General features: G+C 36.0%; 1 protein-coding gene across 2 annotated transcripts in view; it reads right to left on the bottom strand.

The window, feature by feature from the left end:
- Nucleotides 1–13,191, bottom strand: part of LOC102507383 (WD repeat-containing protein 35) — a 46,297-nt gene extending 33,106 nt beyond the window's left edge. Inside the window, exons 1-8 of one of the 2 annotated variants that reach the window (XM_032473681.1) lie at nt 12,765–13,191; nt 11,976–12,093; nt 6,509–6,580; nt 5,378–5,470; nt 3,523–3,651; nt 1,957–2,090; nt 811–976; nt 539–684 (exon numbers count right to left, since the gene is read on the bottom strand). In XM_032473681.1, the coding sequence (XP_032329572.1) occupies nt 539–684; nt 811–976; nt 1,957–2,090; nt 3,523–3,651; nt 5,378–5,470; nt 6,509–6,580; nt 11,976–12,093; nt 12,765–12,788 (882 nt within the window). In that variant the 5' untranslated portion in view covers nt 12,789–13,191. The remainder of the gene's footprint in view (nt 1–538; nt 685–810; nt 977–1,956; nt 2,091–3,522; nt 3,652–5,377; nt 5,471–6,508; nt 6,581–11,975; nt 12,094–12,764) is intronic. The other variant, XM_032473682.1, reaches the window with a different exon arrangement.
- Between the last annotated feature and the right edge of the window lie 2,917 nt (nt 13,192–16,108).

The raw sequence follows: 16,108 nt of genomic DNA, 5'->3' as shown, positions 1-16,108 counted from the left end.
TATTTATGAAAACAACACTTATATTTTAATGTAGTATCACCTAAGATTAATTATTAAGATAGATTGTCTTAAAATAATTGATTATTCCACAACAAATTAAAACTATTAGAAGTTTGGGAAAAGGACCGATATGTATATTTAAATATCTATGCATATTTAATATATCATATTAAAACCCCCCAAAATTAACCTCGAACAACTAAATTACACTAAAAATAACTCAAAAACCAGCTGTAAAAGGAGATGCATGTTCAGATCACAGAGAAAATATTCTCAGCTACTCCCTAGTGATTTCTTATGTGAAACATCAGGTGTCCTAAATGTACAGATTATCAAATAAATTCCATGATAAAATACAACCATGAAGACTTATAATATGGGGATAACATTCAAAGACATTCACCTGATGGTTCATCATTTTTACTTGAGATGTCCCTTTTAAAAAATGTGACAAATTCATATCCCTCCCTCCATTCGGTTCCCCCCTTCCTCACTGCATATTTAAATAGAAAGAAGACAAAATCTTTAATACACTTACCACACCAAACGGAGTGTAAAACTGTACAACGTTTACATCTTTATCCTGAGTGTTGGCCTCCTGGGAGCCTGCCACAGCTAGCACACTGCCAGTGTGGTTCCACTGGATGCTGACTACATACATGTCAGCATTAATTAAAACAGGATCTAGTCAAAAAGAAAAAATGAAGTAATTATAGTGAAAAACTTAGCCTAGAGAATTTTATCATCTTAAAGATAATTTTTAAACATTTTTTTAATTCTCCACATTTAAAAAAAAGAAAAATTACATACTTTGGTCATTTTCATGTCTCATTATTTGGCATCTCCCATTGTCAAAACAAATAGCAAGGCAAGGGCAATCTGGCTCCACGTAGCCTTCTGTGCCATGGTACCAATGAATTCCAGCAATACTGATTGCTCCAGTGACATTCACTAAACACCTGAGTTTCATTTTCATCTAAATAAAATCAGTTAGGTTAGTGTTTTATATTTTAAAACAGGAGTCAGTATGAATCAGAGTGTTATATAAAGAACACTGAAAAAATTTAAAAAATCTGGTTTGGGATGCAAGCTCCATCACTTATTGGTTTACCAATCATGGACAAATCACTTTACCTGAGTTTCAGTTTTCCCCATTCGTAAAATGAAGATTAAAAAAAAAAAAAAACCCAGAGTTTTTATGAGACTCAATGACACGAGGTACACAAAAGTGTTTTGAAAATAGCAAAGTGTCATGTAACAGTTGGTTGGTTATTATCACTTCCACCAATGAGTGGATTTATGTAACGTCTTAGCCCTCACTAAAAACAAAAGTAGGGGGAGGGTGGAGCTCAGTGGTACAGTGCATGCTTAGCAGGCACGAGGTCCTGGGCTCGATCCCCAGTACCTCCATTTAAATAAATGAATAAATAAAAACCTAATCACCTACCCTCCCCTACAAAAAAAACTGCCCCAGAAGTAAGGTCAGAGATCCATCACAGCCAGATCTCACAAAGCCAAGGTTTTTCTTGATATTATGCTTCCTCAGCCTATTCTATTTTGTCTTCTTTTCAGGACCTGATGTTTAAGTCTTCCATCCTTTTTACAATCTTTAGCAGCTTGCTACAAAAATATCTTTGGTATCTAATGGAAACTTTGGCTTCAGGTATTAGAGGACACAAAGATTAAACTACACATCATCCTACCCATAATCCCTCAGCTTCAATACGCTGAGGTCTTGTCCTTTCCAGCTACCAGAATTAAAAGCATTAATTTACCTTAAAGCAACCCATAAGTTTTTTAACTAAAAAATTTTAGACGATTGGAGGAAAACCTGAATTGAAGACTTTCTTGATTACATAAACTATCATAATAAATAAATGTGTATACATATGTGAATGATATAGAAAATAATCATATAAAACTGTATAAATAAAAGTAAAGAATATATATACTTACTATAAAATTCCCCTGATTATCATAAATGTGTATTTCTCCATTTGCCATTCCAAAAAGTAAGATTTTGCTATCTGTGGACCAGGCTACATGGCATAACTGTATACCCTTCAGGTCTTTTCTCCAAATGCGATTCCCTAAAACAAAACATAAAACATAATCATTTCATTAAAAGTTCAAGGTCATGATTCTCCAATAACCTCTCTGAAAATCTTTGTTTCCTGAAAAAGCCCTCACACTCCTCACAGCATTCATGCATTTGTTCAACTTATTCAGTCAATTCTGAGCACCTACTATGTGTCAAACACCCTACTGAGCATTTGAAATAGCAGCTGCTTCCAGCTTTCTTCCTTCTCTTCTAAACTCTGACTCAGAACCTCACTCCTACTCACTTCTACTTTGGGAAGAAAATAAAAGCTTTCAAAAGAGATATCCCCCATTCCCACTTTCAAACATTCGGAACAGAACTGAATCCACTTATCCTTTCTGCTTTGCCCCCAATACAAAGAAAGAGGTATGTCCTCAGTCAGACACTAATCTAGGCTAAGATCCTAATTTCATCACATGCAACCCTTCTCCCTTTCGATTCATACTACACTGATTCTCAAAATTGTTTCAATAACCTAAACATGGGTAAGTTCAACTCCTCTGGACCTCCTCAAATGCTGTTTCTTAGGTCTAGGACATTGTACACACCAACCGCCCTTGTAGCTAATGCCTCAGCATAGACATCACTTCCTCCAGGATGCCCTCCCTGATCCCTCTGATTCTGGGTTGCATACTTCTTCCACGTGTTGCTGTATTTTCCCTCCCTTAGCACCTGTCATGAGGCATTGTAACTGCCTGGTTACTCATCCATCTCTCCTGATCCAGATCTGAAAAATTTTTTTTGTTTTACCTAGTGCCTAGAACTACAGCTGTCATTTTGAAGGCTCTCAGAAAATTTATTTTTTTCTGTAAAAAAAAATGTTTTTAATAAATTATTTCTCTAATGGACAGAATTTCACACTAAAACAAAAGTCCAAACTCTTAGAAGCCCTAGTGTTATAGATGAACTAGAATTTTAAAGACATAGGTTTTTAGCCTACAAAACACAGCAATGACATGCTCACTTCTATTAAAAAATGACCAGATGATCATTTCATAATATATAAAAATACTGAATCATTATGCTATACCCCTGAAACTAATGTTATATATCATTTTCATCTCAATGTTTAAAAAGTGATCGTTAGACCTCTACATACTTTTTGAAACTAATATTTACATATTTATAATAGTCTAACAAATGTAAAGATAACTCATATAATTAGGCAGATATATTTAAAATAATTCTGAAAAATTCATTTTTTCCAGTGCTACTGTAGGAAACTTTTAAATTGATTTTTCACCTGAATATACTTGAAAATAAATGATTCTTGAAAGTCATCAAATTGTACAGTAACTATTTTCTCTTTTCTTGTTTATTTTTCTATCAGAATGCTAACATATGACAATTAATTTAAACCTCTAAAGATCAAAAATGTCAGCTAAATCTTGATCTTAGCTCTAGGTGCAAAAATGCATTACCGTCCACAGAACCAACTATCACAGCCCCGTCTTCGTACACGATGCAGATCTTCCGTCCGTCGGCATTCCAGCTCATACTTCGAGCCACTGATCTGTTCCTATCATTGATCATCTCCTCATACCACGAGCCTGTTTTCACAAATAAAAACTAATTACAAGTCGAAACTCCCATCTAACAAATGGTACTTCAGAGTTGAAAACATGCCATAAAATACACGATGGGATAAATAACTACAAAGTTTTCTATAACTTGACACATTAAACTATAAAATCTTCAAATCCAACAGAACAAGATGCAAAAACTAACTTAGGTCTTAACTAATAATTGCTTCAAAGGTTATCACAGAAAACACAATAAATGCCCATCTTTTTTTTTTCCTCTTTCTTGCTTTCTTTTCCTCTTTTTTTTTACATTTTCCCACCAATTTATTTTAATTTTTTTGTTTGGAATGAATTTTTTTTAAATTAAAGTACAGTCAATTATAATGTATCAGTCTCTGGTGTGCAGCACAATGTCCCAGTCATGCATATATGTACATATATTCATTTTCATAATCTTTTTCTCTTTCCTTTTTTCTGTTAATTGAAAAATAAAACTTCATTTGCTTTGGAAGAACCAAAACAATTGATTTTCCTCAAAGCCCAGCTTTTCCCACTTGAGTACATCTCGCATAACCAAGGGAAAAAACAGAATAACTACAGTACCTTTATAAGTATGCATAAACTCTCCAATGATTAATTATAGGCATATTAAATATCAGCATATTATGTAAAAACTCTAAGCCTGCTTGAAAAAAATTTTAAACTGTTCATATCACATTAGTGATATCACATCCCTAATGCTGAGTGACAAAAACGTTCTTGTACATGGGGCTGGAGTGAGATGTGACCTGACTCAAGGTATAACCAAATGTGAGATAAATCCCAAGGCTATTTTGTTTTGTTTTCGTTTTTAAAAGCCTTTACTACATTCTGTACAGGGAACTCTGGCTTGAAGCCAGGTAAATAATCATGCAATGTGGAATAACTAGTCAGAGCAGGGTATCATCAAGTCAAGATCGAGGCTCAGAGAAGACCTACTTTGGAAGAAGACAAAGTTTAATCTCCTGTACTTTCACATTCTACTACCTACACACACACATACAGACATAAACTTTAAACATAAATAAATGAATTCACGTACTACAGCATATTTTAATTGAGAATATTTAAAAGGCATACCCTAAACGTTTTCAAAACAACACGTGTGAACCAAGGGGCCCTTTTCATTTAAAGATGATGGCTACAAGCCTCAAAAGAATGTGTATTATTCAGTTATTTTTCTGGCAATAGTGATGCACATAAATTAATCCTTCTCTCTCTCGTGGGCAAAAGGCACAACTTGTGAGCCAGCAGTCAGAGCCGAGATGAAATCTGTATCCACGGAAGAAAAGGAAGCTGACTGGCTCATTAAAGGAAATGAATTACTGCCTTTGACTTCTTCATAAATATGTTCTTATCTACTGAACTAACTCTAGCCACTGACCACAGAGAAACCAATTCTTACTGGAAACCTGAAAAAAGAAAAAAGAAAACAAAAAGGCTATCTCAAGCAGAAACTATACTGCTAAGAGTCTAAGTTCAGTTTGGAGATAACCAACAGTCACCTAATTCACTTTCTTAATGCAAGGTCACAGTTCAAAAGAAATAATGTTAAAGGGAAGAGTAGGCAGCCATAAATTCAGAAATACCACCCCTGTGAACTCCTTCTGGTGCTGGTTAAAAAAGGGCCTATTTCAAAGAAGTTATTTCCCCATTCAGATACTGTAATCCAGACTCCATTTTGTGAAAGATTAAATGAACTCCCCCAATATACCTTTATATAACATCCAAACAATGATAAGACCATTTTCATCACTGGTAGTCAACTTCTGGTATTGTTCATTCCATATGACAACTTGAACAGAACCTAAAAAATTATAAAACAGTTTAGAGACCAAAAAGGAAGCCACAGTTAATTTCAAATTTATATTTTTACAGTAAAAACCAAGAGCAGATTAAAATCAATACTGTTCCTGGGCAACTAACCAGTCTTTAATACTATTCAAAGATATTCACAGGATGTAGTTACTATTATTACTCATTTCTACAAGAACGCATAACCCTATTTCACACGTTTGTTTCTATTCCATGCCAGCTAAAGTCCCTGTAGGATCAGCTGCAAGAGCTGCCATATATCTGACAACAGAAACAAATGTAAGTAAGATTTACCCAATTTGCCTGACTCTCAAGGATTATGATGCCCAAAGGACATCATACGAAGTACTTTTTTTTGGTCAGGGGAGGGGGTGGATATTTGTTGGTGGTTGATGTGTCCCCTATTTCTCTCCCCCCTCCAACCTTGTTTTCCATTCTATTAGTAACAAACTCTTGAGCATATTTTAAACCTCTGGGTTATATGACCAAATGGGGTTTCTTTTAGTTTTTAATCCCTAAATACTTTAGTATGTATATCCTAAGAACAGGGGCATTTCTCTTTTAAAATCATTTTACAAATTAGAAAGTTTAGTAACGGTACAATATTATCTAACCCACAGCCCACTTTCAAGTTTTATCAACTGTCCAAATAATGTCCTTTATAGATACTTGTTTTTGTCATTTCAAGATTCAGTCTAGGCTCATGTAGTGCATTCAGATGCCTCTTAGTCTACTTTAATCTGGGACCATAGGACAGACTCCAAAAAAGGATTATATCCTATCCACAGGCAGATAACAGTATTTTTAATATATAAAATAGCTACATTTTTTTCACATCTGTTGAAGATGTTATTTAATCATCTGAAAGTTGGTGAATGATTCTAGGCTCTATTAATTATGGCTAAATAGAAATGATTTCTTAAAATATTACCATTATTTAAAATGATGACATTGTTGCATTAAGTAGACAGTTTCTAAATTCCTAAAGTTAATACTATTGAAATATGATTTAAAAATTTACATGACTCACCACTATGACCTTCAAGAGTCTGATTCACAGAAAGGGTACTAGGGGCTGCAAGACCTGTCAACTTTGCATCATCTAAAAAAACAAAAACAAAAAAATAGTGTGGCAAATATGGAAGTGGCAGATTATAAAATTTTGACAGTTTTTGCTTTTTTTGAAAGGAGTTCCTATTCCCAGATAATATTAGAAAGATTTAAGTATGCCTCATTCTGATCTGCTTTTCTCATGGCGAAAACATGGACAATAACACGTACCCTCTTGCAAAGATGTTTTTCTGGAAAAATAAAGCAAAAATGTGTAAAGGACGTTGTTTATTCAGTATACTAAATATATAACTTATTATTGTTACTTATTCCTTCCCCAAAGATAACACATAAAAATATTTATGAGATATAGATTGAGAACTCTAAAGCATAAGATTGATCAAAAAGCAAAGATTTTGGGAACTAGTTTTTACTAGATTTTACAGAACCTTATATTTATTCATTCATTCATTCAACAAATATTTATTGAATGTCCACACTGACCTATGTACTGTGGAAGGTTCTGAATATAAAATGATGAACAAACTAGTTAAGGCCTCTGCCTTCAGAGAGCCTGGAGTCTACTGAGGGGACAGATATTAAATACACCCTCACACGCCCACATAAATATATATAATTTATATATATTATTATATATATAGTATATTTATAATTATAAACTGGGGAAGTAAAGGTATAAAAAGAGGCAGTAACAGAAGGGGATTAATTTAGACTGGTGGGAGGGAGAACCAGGGAAGGATTTCTGAAGAAATGATATTTATGCTGAGACTGAGGGAGAATCTGGGAAAAGCCAAGCAAGGCAGGGAAAGGGGGGCAGTATTCTGGGCTAGGAAACAGCGAGGCAAAGGCCCCTGAGAAGAAGTGTAGAGCCTCTGACAAACTGAAAAAAGGCCGATTTGGTTGAACTGGGGGAGAATGGCACAAGAGGAGGCAGAAGTGATGGGCACAGCAAAAATTAGGAAGTCTTTGCAGGAAACAATAAAAAAATTTTTTTTTTTAGATTTTATCCAAAGAGCAATGTATGCCTTTAAAGACTTTTTTATTTAAAGGGATTTATTCTCCTTGATTACTAATCGTATTGTAGAGAATAATACATTAATATGTCATCTCAGTACATTAATCTTCACTTAGAAAATCTGACTAATACGTGTAAAATATAGCATCTAAAACATCTACTTTAAAATACGAATTTATGAAACTCTTTTAAGAATTTGTGAGAATGGGAATTACAAAAGTTGATGCTAAATAAAATTCTACTTTCAGATAACATGTATCTTAAAATATTATGAAAAATATTCTTTATTCTGAAAACAATCTCAGGAAAAAATACCTGAGTTCCTCTAAAACCACTGGTTCTAATTATCCAGTTACTGTCTTGGTAACATTAAGAAGAATGCACATATATAACATCACAATCATCTGTCAAACAATTAAGACAGAATAAATGTTGTTGATATACATTAGGAGGATCATTTTTTTTTTAACAGAAGGTTCTTTCACTCACTGAAATTTTAAAAATTGTTCTATACACTTAAACCTTATTCTAGTATTCTAAAAACATTTGCTAGAAACATGTTTCTTATAGCACTGAAAATCCATTCTAATGCCATAGTAACAGTCACTGTAACCAAGTGAAATTAATGATATGTGATTCTAAGGGTTTACAGGATCTAACATATCTGAAAGTGTGATGAAATAGTTCCATCTTTCCCTTTGTTTATATGGTCTGAATTCATAATTCTGCACAGCAGGCATATTTTTTCTTTGTTAAACTCTTCAGTAAAGGACTCTTCACAAAATATATTCTGACAGATGAGAATAATTTTTTGGAATTCCACTTTACATGTTGAACAAGTATCATCCACATCAAAACATTGTCTTTTGCTGGCAGCAACTCCAGAACTTGATCATGCTGAAAATTTTGCAAAACTCACCTGAAAGTTCTGATGTCAAAAAAAAAAAAAAAAAGCCAAAAGTTTTCAATGAGGTAGAAGTAGAGCAAAGCCACCAATATTCCAAGACTCTAGTGAGTTACATTCCTAAACTCCTCATGACCAATGAGGAAACAAATCAGACTGGCATGGGAACAAAAATTGGGTAATACTGACAGAATTCTTCTAAAAGCATGTACCAATAACCCTTGGATTTAAAAGGCATGATGAAAGAAGGCACCAATAAAATAAGGCATTTAAAACCCATGAAAGATTCTTGTGGTGATGTCCAAGTCTGAAAAATCAGGACTGGGTTGGAGATGTTTATTTAGGAATCATCACCCCACAGATGGCATTTAAAGCCATGGGAATGAAAGAATAAGTCTAAAGAGAACGTAAAATGAAGAGAGCTCAGAACTGAGTTCTCAGGAATTCCAACAGTTAGAGGAAAATCTAGTAAAGAGACTGAAAAAGGAGGGAAAAGCAACACATAGAAATAAAACAATAATTTTAAAACTTCAGTTCTTCTGTCTTGAAAAACAATGATTCAGGACAGAAGGAAAGGTCAAATGCTGATAGGAACCAAAAATAAAAGCTGTCCATTGGATTTGGAACTTGAAAATCACTGGTGAGGGAGAGAAAAGAGGGAGAAATCAAACTGAAACTCAAAGGAGAGAGAGGATAAAAAAAGTAATAGGGTCCATGGAAGGAGGGAGGAGGTGGGCTTCAGCAAAACATGTGGAAGTTGGCTTGTGAGAGAAGAAGGTTACCCGCCTCCCCATCTTAACCTGATGGAAAAAGCTGCAGGCTAATGCTGGTTCTAGTCCCTTTCCTTCTAAGGCAAGGGAGTGAAAACTAGTACATCACCACAGGGAATGCAAAGTAGTGCAAACTTCCTAGAAGATAAGTTGGCTAAACATACGAAGAAGCTTTATAAATGTACATGACCTTTGATCCAGTGGATTCCACTTCTAGAAATTTATCCTAGCAAGTAATTAAAGGTTTACACAAAGAAATATCTTTAATAAATATCTTTAGATATGAAGATATTGTTAGAGACAACCTATATGAAGACATCTAAATGTCCAACACTAGAACTGGTTAAATAAACTATCATATATACCAACATAATGGAATACTAAACAGCCATTAAAATGATGCCATAGAAGGTGTTTTATTGATGTAGAGGATTGTTATATTGATGAATGATAATAACTTAGCTATTTTGTAGCTAAACTCCAAAATGGTACTTACAAAGTCACATCTTTGCATCTTTAGTACAACACAGTACTTCAAACGTACTAGGCATGCAATATCTGGTCATTGTTACTGGAGGATCTGTTTTATCACAACTATGCTTATTAAACACAATAGACTGACCTTTTAACAATCTTCCAGTAATAGTTCTTATATTCATCTCTTTAAAATATGATTTACACTCATTAAGTTCCAAAACAAATAATTTACTCCATCTTCCAAGACTCTCAAGAATCTATATGCCATCTTGCTCACTAATTGCAAAGAATACTCTAACCATACTTCATCAAAAGTGCAGAACAGGAAAAGAAGTAATTTTTTTCTTGAAAAGTCTACAATATTAAACATAAGTGCATTTCTTAATGTAATTAAAACTTCCTACATGTTTTAAGCAAAACAAAAAATACATACATACACATATGTACCTATATATTTGAAAAACATAACAGACAAAAATTATTTTCTCTTAACACAGTTAATAAAACTAAAGCATTGAGAGATTAAATTGCTAAACATCAGAGGTCAAACTCTAATTGGTACATAAGTATCTACCTTCCAAATCTGCCTTTTATTTCATAGAATTAATTTAACACATCAAAACAATTATTCTCTCTCTACTGAGGCTGTCCATGAGCCCTCTGTGTAGTGGTTAAAAACGAGGGCTTGAAAAGTGAGACAAACTAAATTCTGATGGAAGAAATTTTCACATATTGAAGTATGGGGAAGTCATTCTGGCTTATTTATTATTTAACTTAAACTTTATGCTAACTAGAACAGCCTGTTTTGTAGCCTATCAAACATCTTGTGTATCTGTTTTAATCATTAAAGCGTGCATTGTCCAGAAGTAAAGAATGTCCATTCTGAACACAGAGATAAATATAAATGCTCAGTGCTGGTACTCCTTCAATGATAAGGCTTTCTTCCTAGGAGCCAAAGCCAAAGCCAGACTTACTCGTTGTGTAGGAAGCATATACATTCCTTGAAGGAATGTACCACTGTCATGTTTGATGCTGTTTGTTTCAGCAGGAGATAAAACCATCTTCTTTGGAACAGTTTCCCAGAACTACCTGAGAGGCTGCTTCCTGCCTACAGTCCTCAGTTTGACTCAAGTAAAACTCTTTTCTATTCCCATTATTTCAAATCTTATCTGTGTCACTTATTTCCTATGTGACCTTTGGCCATTTACTAACTGCTCAGCACCTCAGTTTTCTCATCTGGAATACCTACCTCTCAAGGTTATTGTGAAGTCAAATGAGATACTAAAGGTTAAACACCCCAAACATAGAAAGTTCTCAATTAATATTCCTAAATACCACTTCAAAGCTGTAAAGCAGTGCTACTCAAAGTGTGGTCTGAGAACCTGCAACGTCAGTATCACTAGAAATGCAAATTCTCAGACCCCATTCCAGATCAACTTTGTGGCTAGAGCCCAGAAATCCATTTTAACAACCTCATCAGATGATTCCTAATGTCTGATAATGCTTGAGAAGCAATGCTGTAAGGAATCCAAAAAGTAATTCGCTCAATCCTTTATTTTACAAAAAAGTCAACTAAAACCCAAGGATAGTCAGCAATGTGCTGAAAGACATTCAGAGGTCTTATGGCAGAGCTGAGGTTCCAACTCCAATCTCCTCATCTTGATCTACAATTTAGATTGGGGATTGTCTAGCTCTCCAACCTGGAGCAACACTAGATCGTAACAAAATGTGTAACAGTTTGCTATGATTCCAGAGAACTAGAAAAAGAGAAATCAAGCCATAAAACACAAGAGACTTCTTAATAAAAATGTTTTTAATCCAATTTTCTGTTCTTGGGAACTAGGTGCATACTAATTCACACATCTGAAAATCAGAAAGGATAACATAAACCTGCAAATAATCTGCCAAAATGTGAGATTTTGTAACCTTACTGAAATGATGATTCACATCATTTTTATTGGTCTCCTAATAACACAGCACAATAACACACATTGCCTAGGGCAACACAGTGTCTTAGTTTTCTTTCCTCATTCTTTTTCATTTTCCATCAATAACTTCAGCCAAATTCGTCTAACATTTACATGTGATACTCTCTGAATGTTATTAAAAAAAAAACTAGAAAAACACCACAGAATGTTTGGGGTTTTGTTCTCTTCCTTTTGAAAGAATTAGAATTGCATACTGACAAATACCATGAGCAAATCTCACTGAACAAATGATTTTCCGTCGAGTTCAAACATTTGGATTTGCATTCATTTACCTGTCTGTGTCTCCAATTTCAAAACTTTAAGTAATCCATCTTCACCACCGCATGCTATGAATCCTTGGTCCTTGTTCCAAGATACACACTTCAGCTTCACATTATTGGGAATGGTAATCTGAAAAACAACCAGACCCACTCTCACAGCTCTTCACGAAGGGGTTGGGAACGGGTCTACTCGAGACGAAGGCTGAAGACGAAAAACGGCCAGCCTTGCAGAAGTGCGAGCCGTTATGAAAATGAACATAGTCCCCTGAACTGCCCCGGGCCCCGCCATTTGGGAAAAAGAACTGCACACAAGACAAGGTGAGTGACTGAGAAAGAACCCGAGAGAGGAGTGACCTGATGGATTTTTTTTTTAAAGGAGGGAGGGGGTAATGGAGGTATAAACCTATACCATCAATCCATATTCTCTTTGCACACACACTTTGCCTTCCTTTTTGTTATTACTTTTCTCCTGCTCAGCGGCCTGTGATAATCCAAAGAATTTAAGTCAACTGGATCAGCAACAGGTGGCGGAGGAAGGATAGGGAAGCACGCAAGGTCCTGCAGTTCCCCCAGAAGGACCTAACCCGGGGAGGGAATGGGAAGGAATCGTGCGAGAGGGCTGCTGGCTCCACCAGGACTAGCTGGGGCTCAGCAGGAGGTCCGAGGCTGGACCAGGCAGAAAAGTGGGAGCAGGGACGGCGAAGCCGCGATCACGACGCCTGGCCTCTAAGGCAGGATGCGGGAATCGCCCGCCGGACGAGAGATCGGAGGAGCAGCGAGGGCGAACCCCGGGAAACTCACTTTCTTACTCGGGTAAAATAACATCCTGGGGACCCCGAGAGGACGAGCCCAGCAGTCAGAGCCCGCAACAATAAACTTCTAAATCTCCTATCTAGAGCACCGGCGGGTTTGGCAAGCTCCTGTCGCGCCGGCAACCGCCGCCATCCAGTGGCAACCGCCGCCGTCCGGTCTCAACCGCCGCCGTCCAGGGCGCCGAGGGACACTTCCGGCGTCGCCCCGCCTCGCGGGGCGTCGGACTCCCGCGCGGACGTCGCGGGGCCAAGTGGGAATGGGCCCTGATAGCTTTGCGGTTTGGCCTTACTGTCGTGCGTCTGGGCCAGGGCGGCGGCCCTCACCCCTCTGCCTCGTCGCCTCAGCCGCCCTCCGTGCGGGCGGGCTCCGAGGACCAGCCACGCCTCGGACGGTCGCGGTGGAGCTCGCCCGAGGGGTCGGTATCAACTCAGGCGTAAAGGCGTCCACTCCATTGAAGTCCTGACGATGGGGTGTTTTGTAAGCCGAAAAGTCCCAGCGTTGTTGAAAGGGCAGAGTCATTCACGGCGTTTGGCAGGCTGGCACCGTTGGCCAAATGTTGGTACAAACGTGCGTTTTCAGGTTGCAAACCTTACTTTGTGCCTTTGGGGGTTGGAGAACTCCCTGGAGCAATCTGAGGGTAGGAGATTGTGTCAATTCTGTTTGTTTTAGAAGTTTTTAACAGTTTATTTAAGCTGTTAACTGCAACCCGAGGGTCCTTATAAAAGGGAATCTGTGTGAGCTTTGGGCTGTTACAGCATGTGATTGACACTGGGCATAGCTTCCATTTTTAAGTGATTGAGGTGTTTGGTATTTTCTTGCCTGGCATCGACTGTTCTATATTCTCTTCTTTTTCTGTCTTATTTTTTCCTTCAATTCTCCTTGTCCTTTCTGAATGCTTGGAGAGTTACAGACCACAGTTTTAGACATAGGGCAGAAACTCGCATGAAATTATTTAGTCTCACCTGTGTTTTTTTTTTCTTTCTTAATTTATGTATCGTTTTATTGGGGGGGGGGTTAAGTGTACTTACTTGTTTCTTTTTAGAGAAGGTACTGGGAATTGAACCCAGAACCTTGTGTATGCTAAGCGTGCACTCTACCACTTGAGCTATATCCTCCCCTCTAGCCTCATCTGTTTTTTATCTCTCGTTTTCACTTTTACCATATTTGTAGCTACCACTGTTGTATATAATCTAGGACGTACTTCATGCAGCAGTAATTAATTTCCCCACCTAGAGGCTTTCCCCATCTCAGGCAAATAAGGTTCAAATCCTTTGACCTGAGTCTATTGCCTCACCCGGCATACTCAAAAGTTGACAATGGTCCCAGTTTCTTTCCTATCAAATCTAAACCCCACCTAAAAGCAGATCTTCCTTCAATCTTAGAATGTCTTTATGTTGGTGCGCCTACTCTAAACAAGCCAGTATTGCTTTTTTCATCCCACCACACCTGTCTGCTTCCAAAGCCATTTTATATATCCTCTGATGTTCCTACCTTCTTGGTCATTTGTGCCTAGTCAAACATACAAATCAGGTCTCCCTGGGAAATTCTTTCCAAACTTAACCCCTATCCCATTCAGATAATATATTTATTTATTTTCAAATGTATGAGTATCTTTTTTCAGCACCAAACTGTACATTCCTAAGATGTGTGGACACCTGCTCATGGACTCCCTATACTGGACCCAAGAGAAAAATCAGTTATCCAAGCCAGGGGATTCCAATCAACCGGTCAAAGTTTAAGACATGATTAGTTGAAACTACTGATGATTACATTCTTGAAAATTCATCTCTCTTTAATTCCTTTCCCTAGTTCTTGCACATTCAGTCTCATTTATCCCTCCTATAGCACCATTTTTTGGTGATATATTAATATAACTGTGTGCTCAAACAAGTTTGGAAAATAATAACTTGCTCTGTGTTAGGTCATTTCAAAAGTGTTCACAAATAACAATATATGTTTCATATAATATATACTGCCATGATGTGTTCATTTTTCATTTCTTCTCTTTACAGTTTATATTTAGATTTTTTTTACTGTTCCTGGGTTTACATTTGTAGGTTACATTTGCTTTTCAGGTGCATATATTAATGTATCCTCATCATTTTATCTAAATTTAAGTAATTTTGTTGTATTCCCTCTCCCACAAGATTCTTGATTCAAGCCTTTCTATTTAACATGAATTTACATTTGTAATCTTAAAAGCATGAAATTAAATTGTAGAAAGAGCCACAACAGTGTGTCCTGTGACAAGGAACTGTTTCATATTCAAAACAGTTGTTAATTCAGCTTAATTTAAGGAAATGTGTTAATAGACAAAGTTGATGTCACCCCCCAAAAAAATGACAATAATATATAAAGATAATGATGTTTTTATTATACTAAAGACAACATAAACCAAAAAAGAATGAGTAGTATACAATTTAAAGAATTGTTTTCTTCTAAAAGTTACAAGCTTTAAAGCTGAAAAAATTATATGTATCAAATATGTAAGTGAAAAAAGTTAGGCTTATCATTAACATTTTAAAAACATTAGGTTTTGTTATTTGTTATAGTAATATTTATAAATACATAATTTTATTGATTGGATCCTAAAGTAAAACGATGAAGTAAACTTAGGATTTTTTTGTCCTTGGTAAAAAGTTGTAATACTCTTAATTCACAACTAAAGTCTTTAGTTGTGTGTTTCTTTCTCACATTAAAATGAATTAAAAATGGCATATAACAGTTCACTTGATGTGTGTTAACTATATTTAGGTACGTGTATTATAATCCCTGATCACAGTTTCAGCAGTACTTTAGCAAAAATGATCAAAAACCAAAAGTGTTGAAGATATAGTTCTGAATTATATTCATCTCAATTTAATGATATGATTTTTTTATGTGTAAATACTTTGTACAATTTACACTCTCAATAATAAGCCTGGTTTATACTATAAATATTACCAAGAAAAAAAATAGATCAAAAGTTCCCATTGTATGTATGGTTATCTTACTAATATAAACATTTAAAAATTAAATGGCTCAATTAGTAAAGAAAGAAAGAAAGAAATATGAAACTTTACATTCTATTTACTACCAACTATTTCACAGCCATAGCTTAGAGACACTAAAGTTTGCTCTTAAGGATATGGACATTTATTTCCTTAGAAAAATGAAACTGATTTTCCAGAAGGTCCTCACACTACTTATCCAGTAACATTCAAGCATTTGTAATGGCAAATTATTAGCAGGAACATTGAAGTGTGCCGAATTATTAAATGCACCAAGCGCTCCATGTTTCCAGGTGAAAAAACTGAGCTATTTTACGATGTGTTTGTCCATATTCATTTGCT

The sequence above is a fragment of the Camelus ferus genome, chromosome 35, assembly GCF_009834535.1.
Source record: "Camelus ferus isolate YT-003-E chromosome 35, BCGSAC_Cfer_1.0, whole genome shotgun sequence".
NCBI lineage: Eukaryota > Metazoa > Chordata > Mammalia > Artiodactyla > Camelidae > Camelus > Camelus ferus.
This window is presented reverse-complemented; position numbering and strand designations above follow the sequence as displayed.